The following is an 18,601-nucleotide window of genomic DNA, read 5'->3' as shown; positions in this document are numbered from 1 at the left end:
ATTTCAGTGCCAACCCGTGCAGGAGCAACCGCAAAGCCGGCTGAAATTCAAAGAAAGGAGAGGTCAAGGTGTGCTCACATAGCTAGTGGATTCTCAGAGCATATGAACTTGGACATGGTCTCAGGAAAGGCAGGAAGACAAAAGAGAGAGGGCAGCATTTTAGGTAGTGTGAAGAAGAGCAGAGTGAGCATAAGTGAGCAGGGAGAATTGCTGAGCATTGTCCTCAGCAGAAACAAGAATGAATTATTTCTTGGTCGGAGAAGAAACTCTTCTTCGGAACAAAGGGTTATTATGGGAGAAGAATGGGGGCTAAAGCTAAATGGGTTGGGAAGATAAGCCAAAGAGATCTTCGAAAATATTAGGTCATGCAAATTTTACATCCAAAATCCAGTAGCTTGTCATCTTGAGTATCCACTGACTGCAGTGAATATAACATAGTCCCTCCTCTATCATGCTTCCCAGTCCACTGCAGAGGCCATCCACCAATCCCACAGTTATCTGTTAAGAACCTAGTATGTGCCAAGGATTATACTAGGTACTGGGGACACAATAAAGAGCAAAACAAAAGTTCCAGCCCTCGTGAAATTTATCCTCCACTGGATGTGAGAGACAATATAAAAACCACTCCCATTGCTCTATCAACATCCAGTTAGGTAGTAAAGATCTGTAAAGATAAACACAGCGGAACATTGAGCAGAGACTGGTGGAATGGAGTAGTCAGAGGCCTCACCAAAAAAAACGGACACAATATTTCAAGCCCAGCGAACCAATAAAATGGAGTTGGCACTGCAAGAAATAAAGATACTAAGAAAAGGATTTAGTTTGAAAGAGTACAGAGAAGGTGAAGAGTCTTGTTTTAAAAGTGTGTCAAGTCTGTGATAACAGACAGAAACATCTAAACTCCAAAACTAGTCTGTAAGACTAAAGGAGAGTAAGGTTACATGTGTAAATTTTAAAATCATCCATTGAGAATTGGGGGTGTAGCTCAGTAGCAGAGCATGTGCTTAGCATGTGCAAGTCCTTTGGTTTGATCCCATGTGCCTGCAAGCCCCCGTGGGCGTAAGCGCGCACGCGCGCACACACACACACACACACACACACACAATCATCCATTGATATTTGAGTGATAAGGTCTTCTCTCTAAAATTGACTTATAGGAAATGAAAGAAACTCAAGGATTAAAGCAATTTTTAAAAATGGACTTAAAATAAATAGGTTTTTTTTGCCTATCTCCATAATGACCCCCTGCCTCCAGCCTCCTGGAATTCCAGGGGTAAGGAGTGACTTAGTGCAGGTAGCAAGAGCCATCAACAAAATAACAGTGTTAATAATTGAGGTTCATACACAATAAACTACTTAAAAGACCTCTGTCCCCTGTCTCTTCAATATCCAAGGCACAGTATTAGGGACAGCTCTTCCTCTTTGGCACTTACCCCTTAGACCACATATTGCCTCTTTGTGATTTTCTTCCTCTACAGATGGCTGTGGGTGTTTTAATGTGTAGGAGAAAGAATTTGAAAAGCAAAATAAATAAATTTTAAACTGGTCCTTGCAGCATTCCTAGAAAGGGCAAGAATTAAATGTTGATAGACTCAAGGGTAGTGCTATGGTGTGGATATAGTTTAAGTATGTCCACTACAGTTTCATATGTTGATTTTGAATCCCCATTGTGAGTTATCAGGGGTGTTAATCTGAATACAGTATCTACAGGTGGGGCTTTGGGTGATTAAGATTAGATAAAAGCTGGGGTTGTGGCTTAGTGGTAGAGCACTTGCCTAATGTGTATGAGGCACTGGGTTCGAATCTTGGCACCACATATAAATAAGTAAATAAAATAAAGGTCCATGGGCAACTAAAAAAAAAATTTTTTTTAATTACATAAAGTCATTAGAGTAGAGGCCCCATGATTCAATCCTGGTGTCTTTTACGATTAGGGAGAGAGACCAGAAGAGACACACGTTCACACACATGCTCCCTGCCTCTTGTCATGCAATGTCCTATATCATATGAGGACTCCACCAGGAAGAAGGTCATCACCACATGTGGCTCCTTGATGTTTGTAAATTCACAACCATGAGCCCAAATCAACCTCCTATCTTTAAAATTTACCCAGTCTGTGATATCAACAACAACAAAAAAAATGGACTAATACAGGTAATTCTCTGCTCAGAACTGACTCAGTTTTAACACTGAAAATAGTACATCTCAGAGAATCCCTCAACCCTGAGCACATGACTGACCACCCTCAGGCTTGGTCTGACCTTCATAGCTATAATATGTGCCTATGTGTGATGCAACGCATGTTTTACTTCTCTAAAAGTGACGTCAGCAGGGTCAAGACACCTTTTTGGTTCCCAAGCCTTACCTAACCTTCCACACCCAGCCATCCCAGGAACTGGGTCCTCTTTCCTTGCTGAGAGAGAGGAGGGATGCTCAAAATTCCTAGGCATGAATTGTCCCTGATTCCCTGACCTTCTACTCCCAAGACCTTCTACTGATCCTCAATTACCACCTAAACCAGCAACACCAAATCTCCCTGTGACCTTAATCCACGGCATTGCTGCACCTTCTGCCCAGCAAGGTAGGATGGTGGGGGTGGAGATCTGGGGGTCAAAGTCAGACAAAGAGAAAAAGAAGCAAGCTCATGGGAACTGGTGTTGTGCTCTAACACAGCAGATCACGCTAAAGGGGAACCCCCCGAGAAGTGACAGCCTGCTGACCATGTAAGAGGTATGCTTTACGTCTTCGAGTTACAGAAACACAGGAAATGCTTTCTGCCCCATTTCGGAGTTTTGGGCTGGAAGCTGGCCTGACTCACCTTCAGAATGAAAACCAGGGGAGGGCCTTCAAATCAAGGTCACATCATACACTCTTCCAGGAGCCACCATGCTTGGAACACTCCCAAATCATTTCTGCCAGTTATTAGAGAATGCTACGAAGTTATAAGGAAGATTCAAAGAAAATGCCAAGACTTGGCTTGATTCTTGTTTCAGAATTTTCCTGCTGGTCTAGGTTAAAAGAACAATAGTCAGGGGACATAGTCCTAAAGGGATAATCCCCGTTTGACCCCTGGTCACTTTGACTGCATGTGTACAGATTAAAGTGCAAATCTTAAATTAGCTATTTAGGTAACCTTGACTCACAAATCCTCACCTGAATTACTAATAGCCAAAGCAAAAGAGAGTTGTTATGATTTCCTTTTTTGACTGAATTATCTGGGGTATACCTCAGACCCACCCAAGTAAGGCAGCCCCTTCCACTGTAGCGGAGCTCAGTGAGGCTCAGCCAGACAGACTGGACTGTGAAGGCTGTTGCAAGATTGCATCAGTGACCTTTGCAATTTTCTGGCCAATGCCTTTCTCCACTCCTCCCCCTATCTTCTCCCTGTCCCTGTTTAAAGCCCTTTGGCCTATTCTCTTCTCCTTCCCCCCCCCCACTTTGAGAATTATCTGGTATATCAATAACCAAAGCTAAATTAGAACCCAACTTGCCCCCCCACCCCGCAGCGGATTATGTTTAATCCTAGTCAAATTATCCCATTAAGTTCCAAGTTTTCAATTCTGGGAATATTTCAATGAAATTGACATGGGTGCATTAAAATAAGTTGAAAATCATGATCTAGAGCTTAAATGTTCTTTATTATCATTAAGAATGAAACTAGATTATCCTATAAATAAAACTCTGGGACAATATGGTATCTTTTATTTATATACGCCATGCTATAAATAGGGAAAATATGATATCTGGGATGCAGGGATAAAATTTGAATCCTATAGTCTCAAGCTTCCAAGAGTATCCACCCTGGTTTCTTACCCAATCTGTCTACTTCACCCCCTCCTGCCCTATACTGCTTCTATGATACAGCTGAGCTGGCACAGTGAACTTGTACCCCCAGATCCAGGGAAGTGGCAAAGAATCATTGAAATATTTTCATTCTAAAGGAGCAGACAAATTTTTACTAGCAGCTCCCTTCCACGCCATGCCTGCCCTAATGAAGTTGTCATTTTTCAAATGGGAGGGAGGACAACTTGGATTTAATGGCTGTTCCATAGAAACACCCTACAGGTAAAGGGACTTACCCCCACCCCACTACCTACCCCTACCTCTGCGCATAAAAGGCACCCTCAATGATTAGTGTTCTGTTAAGTGGCTCTAGCAATGCAGGCACCTACGGAGGCAGCTGCAGCTGCGGAGAAGGAAAGCGCCAAGGCCAGCCCGAATAAAGCCCATCAGGCAGAAAGGCTGTGCACCTATCAACGCCACTATAAAGTGTCATGTCAGAAATGTATGCCGACACCTCCCTAGGTCTTTCCAGCCGCCCCAACTGGGACTTGGAGTGCAGACCTGCCCTCCCGCCCAGACCGCTGCAGCAGCCCCGTCCAGGGTCTCCCAGATCACACAGTCAGGTCGTGCGCAGCTCGTGGCCACCTCCCGCCAGGTTTCTGCGGGGGTTCCACCCCCTCCCCCTCTTCCTCCCCTTCTTCCTCCCCCTCCTTTCTCTGGCTTGTGCAGCGCTGGCCCGGGCCAGCAAACCAGGAGGCGGGTCTTCGGCAAAAGATATAAGCGGCCCAGAGACGCTGACGAGGTGCCAGCTGCGGAGTCTCCTTCTGGAAGAGCTGCAGCTGCGGAGAAGGAAAGCGCCAAGGCCAGCCCGACAGACGGACGCGCTGACCGCCGCTGCGCCGCCGCCCCAGCTCGCGCTGCGCCACCAAGGTAAAGCCCGCCTGGGCACGCAGACCCGGTCAAGGGCTGGGCGCACTGTCCCGGGGAGGCCTTGCCCAAGAGAGCCGAGGGAGGGGTGCCCAGGAAGCTGGAGCCACCTTGGGGGACTAAAGGTTCCACGTTTTCTTCTCCACTCCTCCTGCAGGTAACCCACTCGCTAGAGCCCGGACCCGAAATGGAAACGGTCCAGGAGCTGATTCCTCTGGCTAAGGAGATGATGTCTCAGAAGTCCAAGGGGAAGCTCGTCAAGCTGTACGTGCTGGGCAGTGTGCTGGCCCTCTTCGGCGTGGTGCTGGGCCTGATGGAGACAGTGTGCAGCCCCTTCACAGCAGCTAGCCGTCTGCGGGACGAGGAGGCAATGGTGGCTGAGCTGCGGGGCGCTCAGGAGCGACAGGCCCAACGCAGGCAAGCCCTGCTGGAGAAAGGCAAGCAGCCAGAGGAAGCCCTGCTCGGTTGCCGGGCCCACTCCCACCGGCAGCATGCCTCCTAGGAACTCCAGATCAGCAGAAGGGAAGGGGGGACAGACAGAAAGACAGACAGAGACAGACAGACAGATCCTGACTCAAATGGGAGACAAGAGGAGCCATGTGCCCTTTGGGAGAAGTCACTCACACCTAGAACTGACCTGCCACGTGGATCCACCAAAAGGAGTTTGGGATTGAGTTTTGCTGCTATGCAGCATTGTGTTGTGATAATATATCCAAAATTGTGTATCTGTAAGCTATCTGAGAATCTATTGTTTTGCACTAGGGAAGAAGGAGAAATGCTTTTTGTACTATTATTATTTTTATTATTATTATAATTAACACCATTTTGCATTTTGAAATAAAAACGTTTTATACTGTATCTCATAATTTAATTCCTGAAAGATGGGGTGACCTGGAATGGGCAGCATGGAGGGTGGGCACGCTGGTGACAGGTCTCCCCTGAGTACTGTACACTGAACAGCTTTGGACACTTGCTTCATGGGGACTCTGATATTGCTATTATACATACATATCGAGGACTCATTTTTACTTCCCATTACAGATAGAAAGCAAAATTTTCATAAGTCCCACCAGAAGTATTTTAAGATCAGAAAATAAGTCAATTTCTGACCTAGAAAAAGCTAATGGAGATAACTGATGAATTCCAGGGCAAAAAAACAAAAACAAACATGTTTATTCTTTACACCTGTATGCTGGGGGTTCCTTACCATAGCTGCTGATACCTCTTTCTTGAAAAGAGAGAATAGAAGAGAAGAGAAAGAGAAGGTGGGAGTTTGGGAGAAAGAAGGAAACTAACTACCTGGTAGCCTAAGAGGCAAGCTCCCAAGAACACCTATCAGATGAGGAGTCTTGCTTTACCCAGCCTTCCTCCCCAGGAACTTAAATTCTGGAACTTAAGTTCTAGGTTAGAAAGAAAATAATGATCATCACAGACCTGAGTCCTCTTCCTCCAGGGACTAGTTTGTTCTGTGACAAGAACTAACTCAGAAGCTCTGTAGGACTCAGCAAAGAGTTAGCCACCGGCTTGGGCACAGCTTGATACTCCCTTCTGGAACTATTAATATTGCCTATCCTAAATGGGGACAGATGCTTTACTACTGCTATTAATGGCCATGTATTTTTGCCAAACCTGATTCAGCTAACCCACAAACCATCCCTGTACACATATAGACACTGCATTTTATTTATTTCTGCTAGCTCAAATTCCACCCAACATTCCTGGACTTGATCAAATACTAGCTCCCCCTAATATCTATTCTTATCACCCCAAAGGAAAGAGTAGTAGGAATGTGTTGAGATTAATCAAGGAAAAAAAAAACATATTTGTAGTTTTAGAGGAAAATAATGTCAGTGACACTACTGTTCTTCCTGTTTACTATATGGGATATTTGACCTCATATTGAGGCAGAGCCTAATCTTAAATGTCCAGAATCTTCCTAGGAATTCACCCAATCTAATCCTTCCATTCCAAAATACCTCTTCTATGTTCATACTCCTCTGCCCATTCAATCACCACCTTGTCCAGCTCTCAATAACTCAAACCATCCCCTACTTCTCTCTAGCATGTTCACCCTAAACCAACCCATTGCCAGACTGTCTTCCCTCAATACCTTTCATCTTGATGCTCTTTGGCTTAGAAACATCAGACTAAACTCCCCTGCCAGGTTTCAGTGCTCAACAATCTGCTCCCACCTCCCCCCTCCACTGATTTCTCAAACTACTCAGCAGGATACTCTGATATCTGGTATCCTGCTCTCTTCTGGTCTTTGGCACTCCATCCACATTACTCTTCCCACCTCAATGTACCTTCACCCGCAGTCTCTGCGCCTTCTGAAACTACATACCTCAAATTCTCCAAGAGGTAGAATTTTAAATAAATCTGCCCACTGTCAAACTATATATCAAATTATGTGCTCTGCAACAGACACTAGTATGGCAATATGTAAATCAATGGATGTGTAACTGATGTGATTCTGCAATCTGTGTATGCGGGGAAGGTGGGAGTTCATAACCCACTTGAATAAAAGTGTGGAATATGATATGTCAAGAAATTTGTAATGTTTTGAACAACCAACAATAAAAAATTAAAAAAAAATACAAAAAAAAAATTATGTGCTCTGATTTTTGGTATAGATGGTAATTAATGCCTGTATTTGGGAGCTTGCCTATATATTAAAATATAGATGCTTAAATATAGAGAGAATATATATATATTTACTTAGAAGTTAATGCCCCATGTTTTCTCACTTTCTTTTTTTAAATATTTTTAAATATTTAATTGATTTTATTTTTTAAATACATGACAGTGAAAAGCATTATAATTCTTATTACACATATAGAGCACAATTTTTCATATCTCTGTTTGTATATAAAGTATGTTCACACCAATTCATGTCTTCATACATGTACTTTGGATAATAATGTCCATCACATTCTACCATCATTCTCACCTCCTGCCCACTCCCTTCCCTCCCACCACTCTGCCCTATCTAAAGGTTCTCTATTCCTCCCAAGCTCCCCCTCCCTACCTCATTATGGGTCAGTCACCTTTATATCAGAGGACACATGCCAAAACATTTGGCATGTTTCCTCACTTTCAAATTACCCAACCCAATCATGTCTGAACTATGAAATTTTCTCTATCCTCACTGATCTTTTCATTGCTCTGAATTCTTACAGGTAATACAGTCTAGATTTCCTACTGGATCATTCAGTAGGGGGCTATTTTTTCCCCAGTTGTTTTGGGGGTTTTGTAATGTCTTTCATGGCCCCAAGGTCAAGGACCATGTCTTCTTCAGTGTTCATAGAAATTGCCAAGTCCTAGGCAAATAGTAGTTCCTTAACAAATACTTGGTTGTTTAATCAATTCATTTGTACAGTTATAGCAGTGGTTGTACACGGAAGGAAAAGCAACTTTGTCCTCACAGTTCACATTTGACAATGTCTAGAGAGAGATCTGGTTGACTGGTGGCAGGAGGGACACCACTGCTGTCATCTAGTGGGTAGAAACCAGGGATGCTATTAAACATCTTCTAATGCATGAGACAGCCAATAATTCTACAGCAAATAATTCTCCAATTCAAAACGTCAACATGGCTGAGGTTGAGAAAAGCTAAATTAGAGGTAAGTAAGGAGAAAGGTTTTGCCTAATATTTTCAGAATCAAGGTTTTGATGTAGTCTCATAAGATAATGTCTGGTTGCAATCAAATTTATAAGTAGCTGCACCAATCGTCCTTGGTCCTATTCTATTTGGTAATCTCATCAACAAGTAGGAACGGTGTCAGAAAGTGTACTTAACAGTTCTGTTGGTGACACAGAGCTGGGATAGCAGAGTCAGGATTCAAAATAACAAGCTGGAACCATGCATGTATGTAAACCAATTGATACTGAATAGGGAAGATGATACGGTATAGAATTTACGTCCAAGAAAGTCAATTGTACGACCCCTGAATTAGGAAGGCTTATTTTAGCAGCAGATCGTATAAAAAAGACCTAGAAATTTTCGGTGATTACAAGCTCATTAAAGCCAACAAGAGCTTGTAATTGGACTGCTACAACAAATTAATTCCTTCTTAGTAGAAGTAGAATGTCCAGGAAAAAAAGGATAGTTGGTGACTTTGTTATATGTTGCAATCAGTCAGGTTGGAAAACAAAGAAGTTAAATCAGACCCCCTGGATTTGCTTGGGTTTGACTCCTGGCTCCCCTATTTGCTAGCTCTTAAAACCTTGGAAATGTTACTTAAACTCTGCCTTAAGTTATAGCCTTTCCTACCTACAGAAGGTACCTTCTTCAAAGGATAATTTTGCTGATTAAATGAGATACTAAATGTCAATTCTTAGAGCAGTACCTAACAGATAGTAGACTTTCAGTCAATGATATCATTATTACCAAAATATTATACTTTAAGATTATTTGTTGATTAAGCTCATCTAACCAATGCTTTTGCATAAAATGCCTTACATAGTGGTTGAAGACACAGTTCTCAACTCTGATCAAGTGAAACACCTATTAGTTATCTTGTCCTTTACAAAACACCACAAAACTCTGACCTACTCATATAAATAAATATATAATCATGCTGTGCATGGTGGTGCACACCTGGAATCCCAGCAATTTGGTAGGCTGAGGCAGAAGGATCAAAAGTTCAAGGCTAACCTCAGAAATTTAGCAAGGCAAATATGATATATCAAGAACTATGTAATGTTTTGAACAGCCAACAATAAAAAATTAAAAAAAAAAAAAAAAAGAAATTTAGCAAGGCCCTAAGCAACTTAGCCAGACCTTAATGTGACCCAGAGGGTAAGCATCCCTGGGTTTAATCCCCAGTACCAAAACAAAAAAAATAAAATAAAAAATAAGGAAATACATAATATTGTACTACATCAGATACTATCTCACTATATACCCTAATGAAAACAAATAGTAGGTATCAATTTTGAGAATATTAAATATTCCCATATTCTTAGGAAAAGTTTGATTGTTCTTCACTCATAGTAATCAAAACCAGTTTAAAACCATTTGACTTAATCAATAACAACCCACTTGTTAACAATCTTTTACAAGCCAAAGGATTGGCCATCACTTATGCATACTAACCAATCAGGAATGAACTCACCCCATTAAATATATCTCAGTATGCCAACAAATCAACAAATAGGCATGCTTTTGCAGATGATGTCAGTCCACTTACATCTAGGAAAGCACACCAATCCCTGATCTTCATGCTCTCCCAAAACCCTATCTTGTATAAAATCAGCAGTCTGCCCTATTCAGAAAGATTGAGCAGCAAACTCACCTTACTATAATCAGCTATAAATTCACCTTTTACATTTTAACTCAGGCACTAAGTGGTGATCTCATCATTCTTTAACAGTTCTGTAGGGGTTACTGTGATTGTTTTAAAGACCTCTGCTTGGCAGTATTCCAGGGGACCCTTGGACCAACAATATTGATTGGATGTCTTCTGCACAAATTCTCTTTCTCTTCAGATCTATTCTCAGGTAAGTTACATCTCAACAATAATCTGAACCCTGACAAGTCTCATTTGTGTCGTTATTGTTTTGTGATTTGTAGCCAAGAAAATCTTTTAGATCATTTACTTCTATTTTTGTTAAAAAATTAGAAATTTTTAGCTTATAGGTATACTTTCTGGTAAACAATTATACCTAGACATTTGTATAAAGTCTAGTTACTGAGTAATTAGTCACAGGTCTTTGAATAAGATCACTTGACATTCTGTGTGGGAAGTATATTGTTAACTAGTTCAGGCATGACTCTTTTTTAATTTATGGGCATTTTCAGATGCATTTAATAGATCTTTGCATAAGTTCATTAAACCTCTTGTTTTGGAGGCATACCATCTGATTAATATTTCTACTACTAAACTGGTAATTCCTCTGCTGCTCACTTTGCTTTTCCTTTGTATCATAAAGTCTTTTTTCTTTTTTTCTTTGGTACTGGGGATTGAACTCAAGGGTGTTTACCACTCAGCCACATTCCCAGCCTTTTTATATATTTTATTTAGAGATAGGGTCTCAATGAGTTGCGTAGGTCCTCACTAAATTGCTAAGGCTGGCTTTGAACTCGTGATCCTCCTGCCTCAGCCTTCTGAGCCACTGGGATAACAAGCATGCACCACAATGCCCAGCTATCATAAAGTCTTATTTTGTGTGTTTTGGTTTTGTTCTTATTTCTTTCATATGAATAGTGAAGCATTTTATAGGGAATGGATGTAAATATAGACCCAATAAGTAGCTAATCAAACACAAACTGGTCCTCATGGGTAACCATCAGAGATACAAAAGACTAGTGCCTGATTCAGGAAAAGGCAATTGGCCAACAGCTGTAGGTCTCCTACAAAACTTTCATGAGAGCATTCTCTATCTTGTGGATGTGTGAAAGATCACCTTTCGTCTATATTCCAGGGTCAAGGATTGGAAGTGTTTGGCCTTATTCTACATTTTGCTTAGAAAGGGAACCCAAGATACCAATCATAGGCACACACTCTATTCAGTGGCCTCTCTTGTTGTTCTTGGTTTCTTCAATGTCAGAACTATAGCCTACTCCCAAAGAACTGCTTCTTACATAAAACTGCACTGTGGTCCTAACTCTTACACTTACTTTAGTAAAGGGCAAAAATTTGGAGTCAAAATAGCAATGGCCATTGTGTAGAACTTTTGTCATATCAAAATCAATAAATTGATAAATTTCAGAGTCATCTCAGAGTTGTTAGGAAACAAAACTCATCCCCAGCCCTTTTTATTTTTCAATTTTGAGACAGGCTCTTGCTAACTTGCTGAGGTTGACTTTGAACTTTCAATCCTTGTGCTTCAGCCTTCCATGTCACTGGGATCATAGGCATGTGCCACCAGTCCCAGCCACAGTTCAGGATTTTATTAGATATATAGTTATGTGCTGTATAATGACATTTCAGTCAATAATGGACCACATATACAATGGTGGTTCCATAAGATTATAATGTAGTTGAAAAATTCCTATTGCTTAGGGATGTCCTACTGTCATATCATTATAAAGAAACACCTTGTATGTTTGTAGTGATGCTAGTGTAAACAAACCTGCTGCCTTTCCAGTCATATAAGAATATAGCACATACAATTATAGTCAGTACACAATACTATACTTTCTACAATCACTTATTTTTAAAAGTTGATTATAAAATAGCATGCTATTTTACACCAGCAGTAACCTCATACATCTCATTTACCACAGTATCAGGATGGTGTTTGACCTAGACCCCTAGGTCTGTGCAAGAACTCTCTCTGATATTCACACAATGATAAAATCACCTAACGATGCATAGCTCAGAATGTATCGCAGTAGCTAAGTGACACAAAACTGAATTATTGTTCTGAATTACAGATCCGTATCAACTGGTTCCATTGTTAGTCCCTCCACTACAGAAAAAAAAATGTTTTATAGTCAATTTTTTAAAATAAGTGATCGTAGAAAGTATAGTATTGTGTACTGACTATAATTGTATGTGCTATATTCTTATATGACTGGAAGGGCAGCAGGTTTGTTTACACTAGCATCACTACAAACGTGTAAGGTGTTTCTTTATAATGGTATGACGGTAGGACATCCCGAAGCAGCAATAAGGAAGAAAGAATTTAGGTGAGGGGTGTAGCTCAGTGGTAGGCACATGTTTAGCATATACAAAGCCCTGGGTTCAATCCTCCCCACACACACACAAAAAAAAAGAAAAAATTGGGAGGTAGGAAAGGATGAAATGAAACAAAGAGTGAATTTAATAACTCAGTCATAAGCCAGGTGCAATGGCGTATGCCTGTAGTCCTCGCTACAGGCAGGGATGCTGAGGCAGGAAGATCCCTTGGGTTCAGGAGTTTGAGACTAGCCTGGGCAACATAGTAGACCCTGCCTCAAACAAAGAAACAAAAAGCCCAGTTGTATAAAATGAAGAACAAATGAGCATTAAAAGCAATTTCAAAGATCTTTCTTCTAAAGAAATACTATGGTTTGATTTGGCTTTTTCCCTCCTAAATTCATGTTGAAACTTGATTGTTGTTATGATGATGGAAAGAGGCAATTAAGCCATTAAAAAGGATTAATGAAATTCTCTCAGGACAGGATTACTTACCACCAGAGTGGGTTGTTATAGCAGGGCTGGCCCTCCTGGTTTGCCTTTTTCGTGCCTGCCTGCTTGTGACTTCCACTTTCTGCTGTGAGTTGAAGAAGCACCCAGCCCTCACCAGAAGCCAAGAAGATGCCAGCATTATGCTCTTGGACTTCGCAGCCTCCATAACCATGAGCTGAGTAAGCTCTTTTTTTTTTCTTTTTTCCTTATGAATTACTCAGTCTCAGGGATTCTGGTAGAGCAACAGAAAATGAACCAAGACAAATACATTAGACAAAGATTAATAATAATAAACTACATAAAAGTGAAAAGAGACTTCAGAAAACTTTCAGAGAGTATTCCAAAATAGGTCCAGCTTCTGAAGTAAAGGAAATCTTATCTTTTCCCCCTCTGTTTTTCTTTAATTGGCCCAAACATGAATTAATGAGAAAAAAATTAACTGAAATGTGAACCTGGCAGCACAGAAAATATCCATCATGTAGTTAGACATCTTCAGAGAGTTTTAGAAAGTAACCAAGCTAGAAATTAATAGAATTTATGGTTCTCTAGAAAAAAAATAACTGAAATAAAAACAAGACCAAAAAGTTTCCTATCCTCTAAGAATTACTGATAGGAATACTTGTAGCTGCTGTAAGCCAAAGAGTCCTTTAAAGACCCAGTATCCCATGTTGGCTAAAAAACAAAAGATCACCATCCAAAGTCTGCCTGATGGTGCTTCTCCTAAGGAGACATAAACATCCAACTAGACTAAAATTTTTTTCTAGTCCTTCCTCTAAAGTCATAACCCTGAATCTCAGAGGTCCCAGTGTATAACCATGTTGATTAAATTCTCCATCAGGGCACAACTCTGTCTACCATGGCTTACTAGCACAGTGCCTGGAACAGAATAGGTACTCATGAAACATTTGTTGAATAATTGAATAAATATATGGACAAAGAAAATGAATTTTTATATGCATACACACACGTATGTATGTATGTATGTATGTTACATGCATCATAATTGCATGGTATATATCATATATGATATCATATGTAACATCATATATGTATTATGTATGTGTGTGTGTGTGTGTATATATATATATATTAGTCCATTTCTTAATCCAGAAGAATTCAAACCTCCAAATTAAAATGTGCTCTTCCATCATTAATTGATGTGGATCAGGGGTGGGATTACTGTTCCTACTTACAGAGTATCTACCCCTTATGGGTTCCATTGCAGACTCCTGTCCCCCCTCTGTCATCCACTCCATTCTGCTGCTGCTGTGATCACCATAATTGAAAGCCTCTTAGGCAATTCCCTAAGGAATTTATAGTTGAGAGGTATTTGAACATAGAGGCCTCATAGAATACACCAGATTGCTAGAGTCTCTCTTTGTAGAGAAGGAAAAACTGCCCAAATCCAGTTCTTGTTCAGTGACTTCCTCTAAGGCAAAGCCAGGAATCTGAGAGTGAGCACCTGCTAAGGGTGGGACAAGGGCTCTGTCTAGCGGTGCTTCCCCACATTTAGAGCTAACAATAGTAATGGGTAAGTCTCCAGGGCAACTAGGACCACTTCCAAGTATTCCCATCCAGAGCTGCTTAGGGTCTCCTCTGCCCTTTGGGAGCCCTGATGCCCAATGCCTGGGACAGGCCCACTCTGGCTTCCCTTTGGGGCTCCCTCTACAGGCACTTCCTGGCTGCCAGCTCGGTCCTAGCATAAGGGCCTTCTTCTTGGCCTGGGTTTCACCTTCTTGTATCAGGTGGCAGACCAGCTGGTTTCAGTCCCGAATCAGGTCTTCTGACTCCTCCCAGAAACCAACCAACTTCTGAGCAGGAAATCCTGCCCCTCCCCAAAGAGTGGGAAACCGCAAAGGAAGAGAGAGATGAAACAGAAGGAAAGGCAGAGGAGGAGGGAGAGAGAGAGAGAGAAGAGGAGCAAAAGGGAAAAGGAGATCAATAAAAAGAAGTCTAACTTATTTGAAACCTCAAGGTAAGACTTTTTAAAAATCAGATTATATGTAACAGTATCAACCTTTGCATCCAGGCCTACTACATAGTAGGACCCCAAAACAAACAAACAAAAAAACGCTGTTAAAATAATGAATCCATTGAAATGGACGGGAGGGACTAGGCTGAAAAGAAATTTCAGTGTCAGATGCTGCTCAAAAAAAAAAAAAATACAAAAACAAAAAACAAAAAAGAAATGCCCGATGAGCTTTCAAATGTGTAGGAAGTAAGATATGATAAGATGCAGATGGAACCAGACGTCTGTTACTGGCACTGAGAGCATTCTGATCATTTTGGGACAGAAAATTAAGTTGGAAGTAAAAAGTTACAAAGATGGTGTAACAAAATGTCTGCATGCTCTTTTGGAATCATACAAAAATTCCAGGGCACAAGCATTTTTTTTTAATCGGCATTAAACCAATGACAGAAAGAACCCCTATGCTTTAGCTTGGGAATTATTAAAAGTGCTAATATCTGCATGTTGCATCCAATCATTGGCTGATTTAATATTATTAATGTTGAGAGCTACAGCTTGTAAAAGGTTTATTTTATCTCAAGAAGTCTCATTCAATGGACCAAGGGAGGCCTAAATTTGTCTATCAAAATGCTTCATGTGCTGCCATCTATACCTTAATCCCCATCCAGCCTGGCTGCTCAGGATACTGACCTTCTCGCCTTAAAGGGGACTGTTCAGAGAAAATTCCAAGGCACTTCTTTCAGGTCGGGGAGTTAGAGAAACCCTGACAGGAAAAGGAAATGCCATTCCCCACCCTCACCACTTACCCAAACCCTTGCTTGTTGTCAATAGGCAGAATCATCCACAGGGTTGCAGTTTACTGATCCAATCACTCACTCGGAGAGATTAAAATAGCTAGGCTCCTGCTTCAGAAAACATCTATAGATGGTGATGATGTGTTTTCACAACAGTTGGCTTTTAAGAGTCCTGTTCCCCCAACTTTCCCCATAGAGCTTAACAATATCATAGGGATATACTTGAAGTGGGTTTTGTTTTGTTTTTTTAGTGTCAGTATTTTTCTTTGGGGTTTGTGTGAGCTAATCAGAGTCGAAAGCTGAAAGGAAGGTGGGAGAGGTAAGGAGAGATGGCACAATCTCACTTCTGCTTGCTTGCCAAGATTTTAAAGGAATTGCCTTCCCCTATTTAGTATGATATAAAAATAAAATCCAAAAACCTTAGTTCTATCTTAATACTCATTTCAGTACAGCTAAAAGCTCCCTGAATCCAATTTCTGAGCTGGAACAAATCTTCAAGGTAATCTAATTTAACTCCTCTTGTTTGCCAGGTAAGGAAATTGAAGCCAAGACAAGGGAAGGGTTTTGCCCTAGGTTGTACATATGTCAGTGGTAGAGGGGAAGCTGGAATCTGTTCTTCTGACCCAGGGGCCTTTCAAGAAATCACCCAAACTTTACAGGAAAGTGCGCAGATGCCCAAGAGCTCAGAAACACTGTCTCTTCTGATGGAATAAGATGTTCAGATCAAAGATACTCAAGTGATCTTGCTTGGTAGAAACAAACAAAAGGAACACATTTTCTTAAAAGTTAAGAATCTGTTTTCATTACCATTAGGATACAAGAGAGTAGAAGACAGACTTAAGGCAGGTTCGTCATGAAAAAAATAGAATATTCTCTATTCCTGTCATTGATCCAGCATTTTACATACCTCATTTCTTTCTATAATCTTTGTATTATCCTCATATTATAAATAATGTCATCTTACGCATGCTCAAATTCACAGAGGGAATAAGATCCTATTATTTCCAAATGGCTTGTTGGTAGGCCCAGGGTCACACACTGGCCTAACATGGATATTTACAACCAGATGACTGTTAACAAACTTAGTCCCTTTCCCCCAATGGACCCTTGCTCTGACCATTTCAATGGATTTGAGGTTCCTCCGACATGTCATGCTATTTCTAGATTCCTCACCTAAATACATACAGTTCTGTTTGGAATGCCTTTCATCCACTTTATTTCCAAAAGTCACGCTAAGTCTTCAAAATTTAGTTCCAAGGTCATCTCCTCCCAGAAGCCTCTCTGCCACCTGAGCTGTCTGGATGTCCTACTCTGTGCTCTGTGGCACTCTATGGGCACTCCCAATATAGTATATTACCATGCCACTGTAAGCTCTGATTCCCTTGCCTACTTTCCTTCTACTTGACTACAATCTCCTTGTAGGAAGATACCACATGTAACTTAGCCTTTACATCCTCAGCACTTAGCACATTTTCAGGCATATATTAGTGCTTAACAAATGCTTTATCTTAAAAAAAAAGGACGGATGAATAAATGAAATACCCTCCTTTACTTATACTAAAATCATTTAATAAAGTCTCATTTCAATGCCCTTGACTCTTGGGTAACTGGAGCTGGGGAAATAGAAAATGTCACTAATATAAACTTCCCCTGCTTTAAAGCCTGATAGGTCACTCAAAAAAAGGCTCTCCAGGGTTAAACGTGGCTCCCCGAACACACATATTAGTTTCTGCTTCCTTAGAATATACACTGATCACAGTAGAAAAATGTTCATGCTATAAAATGTAAGGACAAGGAGAACGAGAACATAGGAACAGGGAGATAGCAGCAGTTGAGAAGTGTCAACACCCCTTTTGAAGATGGAAAGCTAATGCACAAATGATCAGTGACTTAGCAAATCTGAGCCTGCTGAAGCCCAAGTTCCCATGATAGGAATTTGACAAGAAGCCAAGAGCCCAGGAGGTTCTCAGGGATCAGGAACCTCAGGAAACAGAAAGAGAGATGAGAGTAAATTGCCTTCCCTAGCTGCTCCACCTGCAGAAAGAAAGTTTATTTTCTAGAGAAACTGACTAAAGAGACACCAGGCACAACCAAGGGTGGGGTGAGGCTGAGAGCTAGAAACAGTGGGATTAGAGAAAGCCTCCATCCTGAAAGATGAGATTCCCCAGCCCCTGTTTCTGGCTCAGCTCCCAGAACAAGAACAGCCTGGCTTATACCCCTTTCCACCCACCCTACTCCAGCCTACAGTAGGCAGAAGAATTAAGGAGTCATTCCTGTAGAAAGAACTCAACCAAAGAGACAAATATGACCAACACTGATGTATGGGGGAGGGGGATTGTCTCCCAATGAAACTGCCAGGTACCCTCTGGACTATCCCAAAGCAGCCACCAACTGACAATGCCTGTACTCACTCACAAAGCTTCCAATAGCCAGAAAATGAGCTGCAAGGAACACCAGGCATGGGATGAAATCCTCTGATATTGAAAACCCTAACAGAGGCAATTGAGAAAGCAGAAGAAACCATTAACACAGAAGCAGCAGCATTGATTCCCCCCAGTGATAAAAGAAGATGAGGCATCCGTGAAATAAGATCAAGAAGCCTAAAAAAAATTCAAAATAAAAGATCAAGAAGCCTTCCACCCCGCCCTTGAGTATGAGTACAGAGAACAAGAAACAGCTCTTCAAAATAAAAATACAACTGGAATCTTTAAAATTATTATGAAGCCATGGAAGATACGATTATGGAAATCTCCCAGAAAATAGGACAGAAAGGAAAAATGATGAAAAAATAAGGCAGAAAAAGATAAGAAACTTAAAAGATCAACCCAGGAGTTCTGACATCTTCCAGTAGGAATCCAAAAGGAGTCCACAGAGAAAATGGAAGGGAATCATTAACCAGCACATAATTTCTTCAAAATTTCCATTAAAAATATTTAAATTTCAGGCTGGGGTTGTGGCTCAGCGGTATAGAGTGCTCTTCTAGCACAAGTGAGGCCCTGGGCTCCATCCTT

At 41.1% G+C, this 18,601-nt stretch overlaps 2 protein-coding genes across 5 annotated transcripts in view; one reads left to right on the top strand and one right to left on the bottom strand.

The window, feature by feature from the left end:
- Positions 1-18,601, bottom strand: part of Lamb3 (laminin subunit beta 3) — a 149,837-nt gene that overhangs the window by 53,850 nt on the left and 77,386 nt on the right. For 2 of the 4 annotated variants that reach the window (XM_071600108.1, XM_027934739.2), the window contains exons 1-2: positions 4,104-4,341; positions 2,819-3,008 (exon numbers count right to left, since the gene is read on the bottom strand). The exons of 1 other annotated variant lie outside the window; for it this stretch is intronic. The gene's annotated coding sequence lies outside the window, so the exon portion shown is untranslated. Of the gene's footprint in view, positions 1-2,818; positions 3,009-4,103; positions 4,342-18,601 lie in introns of those variants that run through there. One more of the 4 variants, XM_071600109.1, reaches the window with a different exon arrangement.
- G0s2 (G0/G1 switch 2) lies at positions 4,578-5,568 on the top strand. The gene is made up of 2 exons (XM_027934855.3): positions 4,578-4,713; positions 4,868-5,568. The coding sequence occupies exon 2, from the start codon at positions 4,898-4,900 to the stop codon at positions 5,210-5,212; it is 315 nt and encodes a 104-aa protein (XP_027790656.1). The 5' UTR covers positions 4,578-4,713; positions 4,868-4,897; the 3' UTR covers positions 5,213-5,568.

Source organism: Marmota flaviventris, chromosome 12, assembly GCF_047511675.1.
Source record: "Marmota flaviventris isolate mMarFla1 chromosome 12, mMarFla1.hap1, whole genome shotgun sequence".
NCBI lineage: Eukaryota > Metazoa > Chordata > Mammalia > Rodentia > Sciuridae > Marmota > Marmota flaviventris.
This window is presented reverse-complemented; position numbering and strand designations above follow the sequence as displayed.

Excerpts from the sequence above, each read along its gene's own strand:
- G0s2 (XM_027934855.3), top strand. The coding sequence starts at position 4,898 with ATGGAAACGGTCCAGGAGCTGATTCCTCTGGCTAAGGAGATGATGTCT.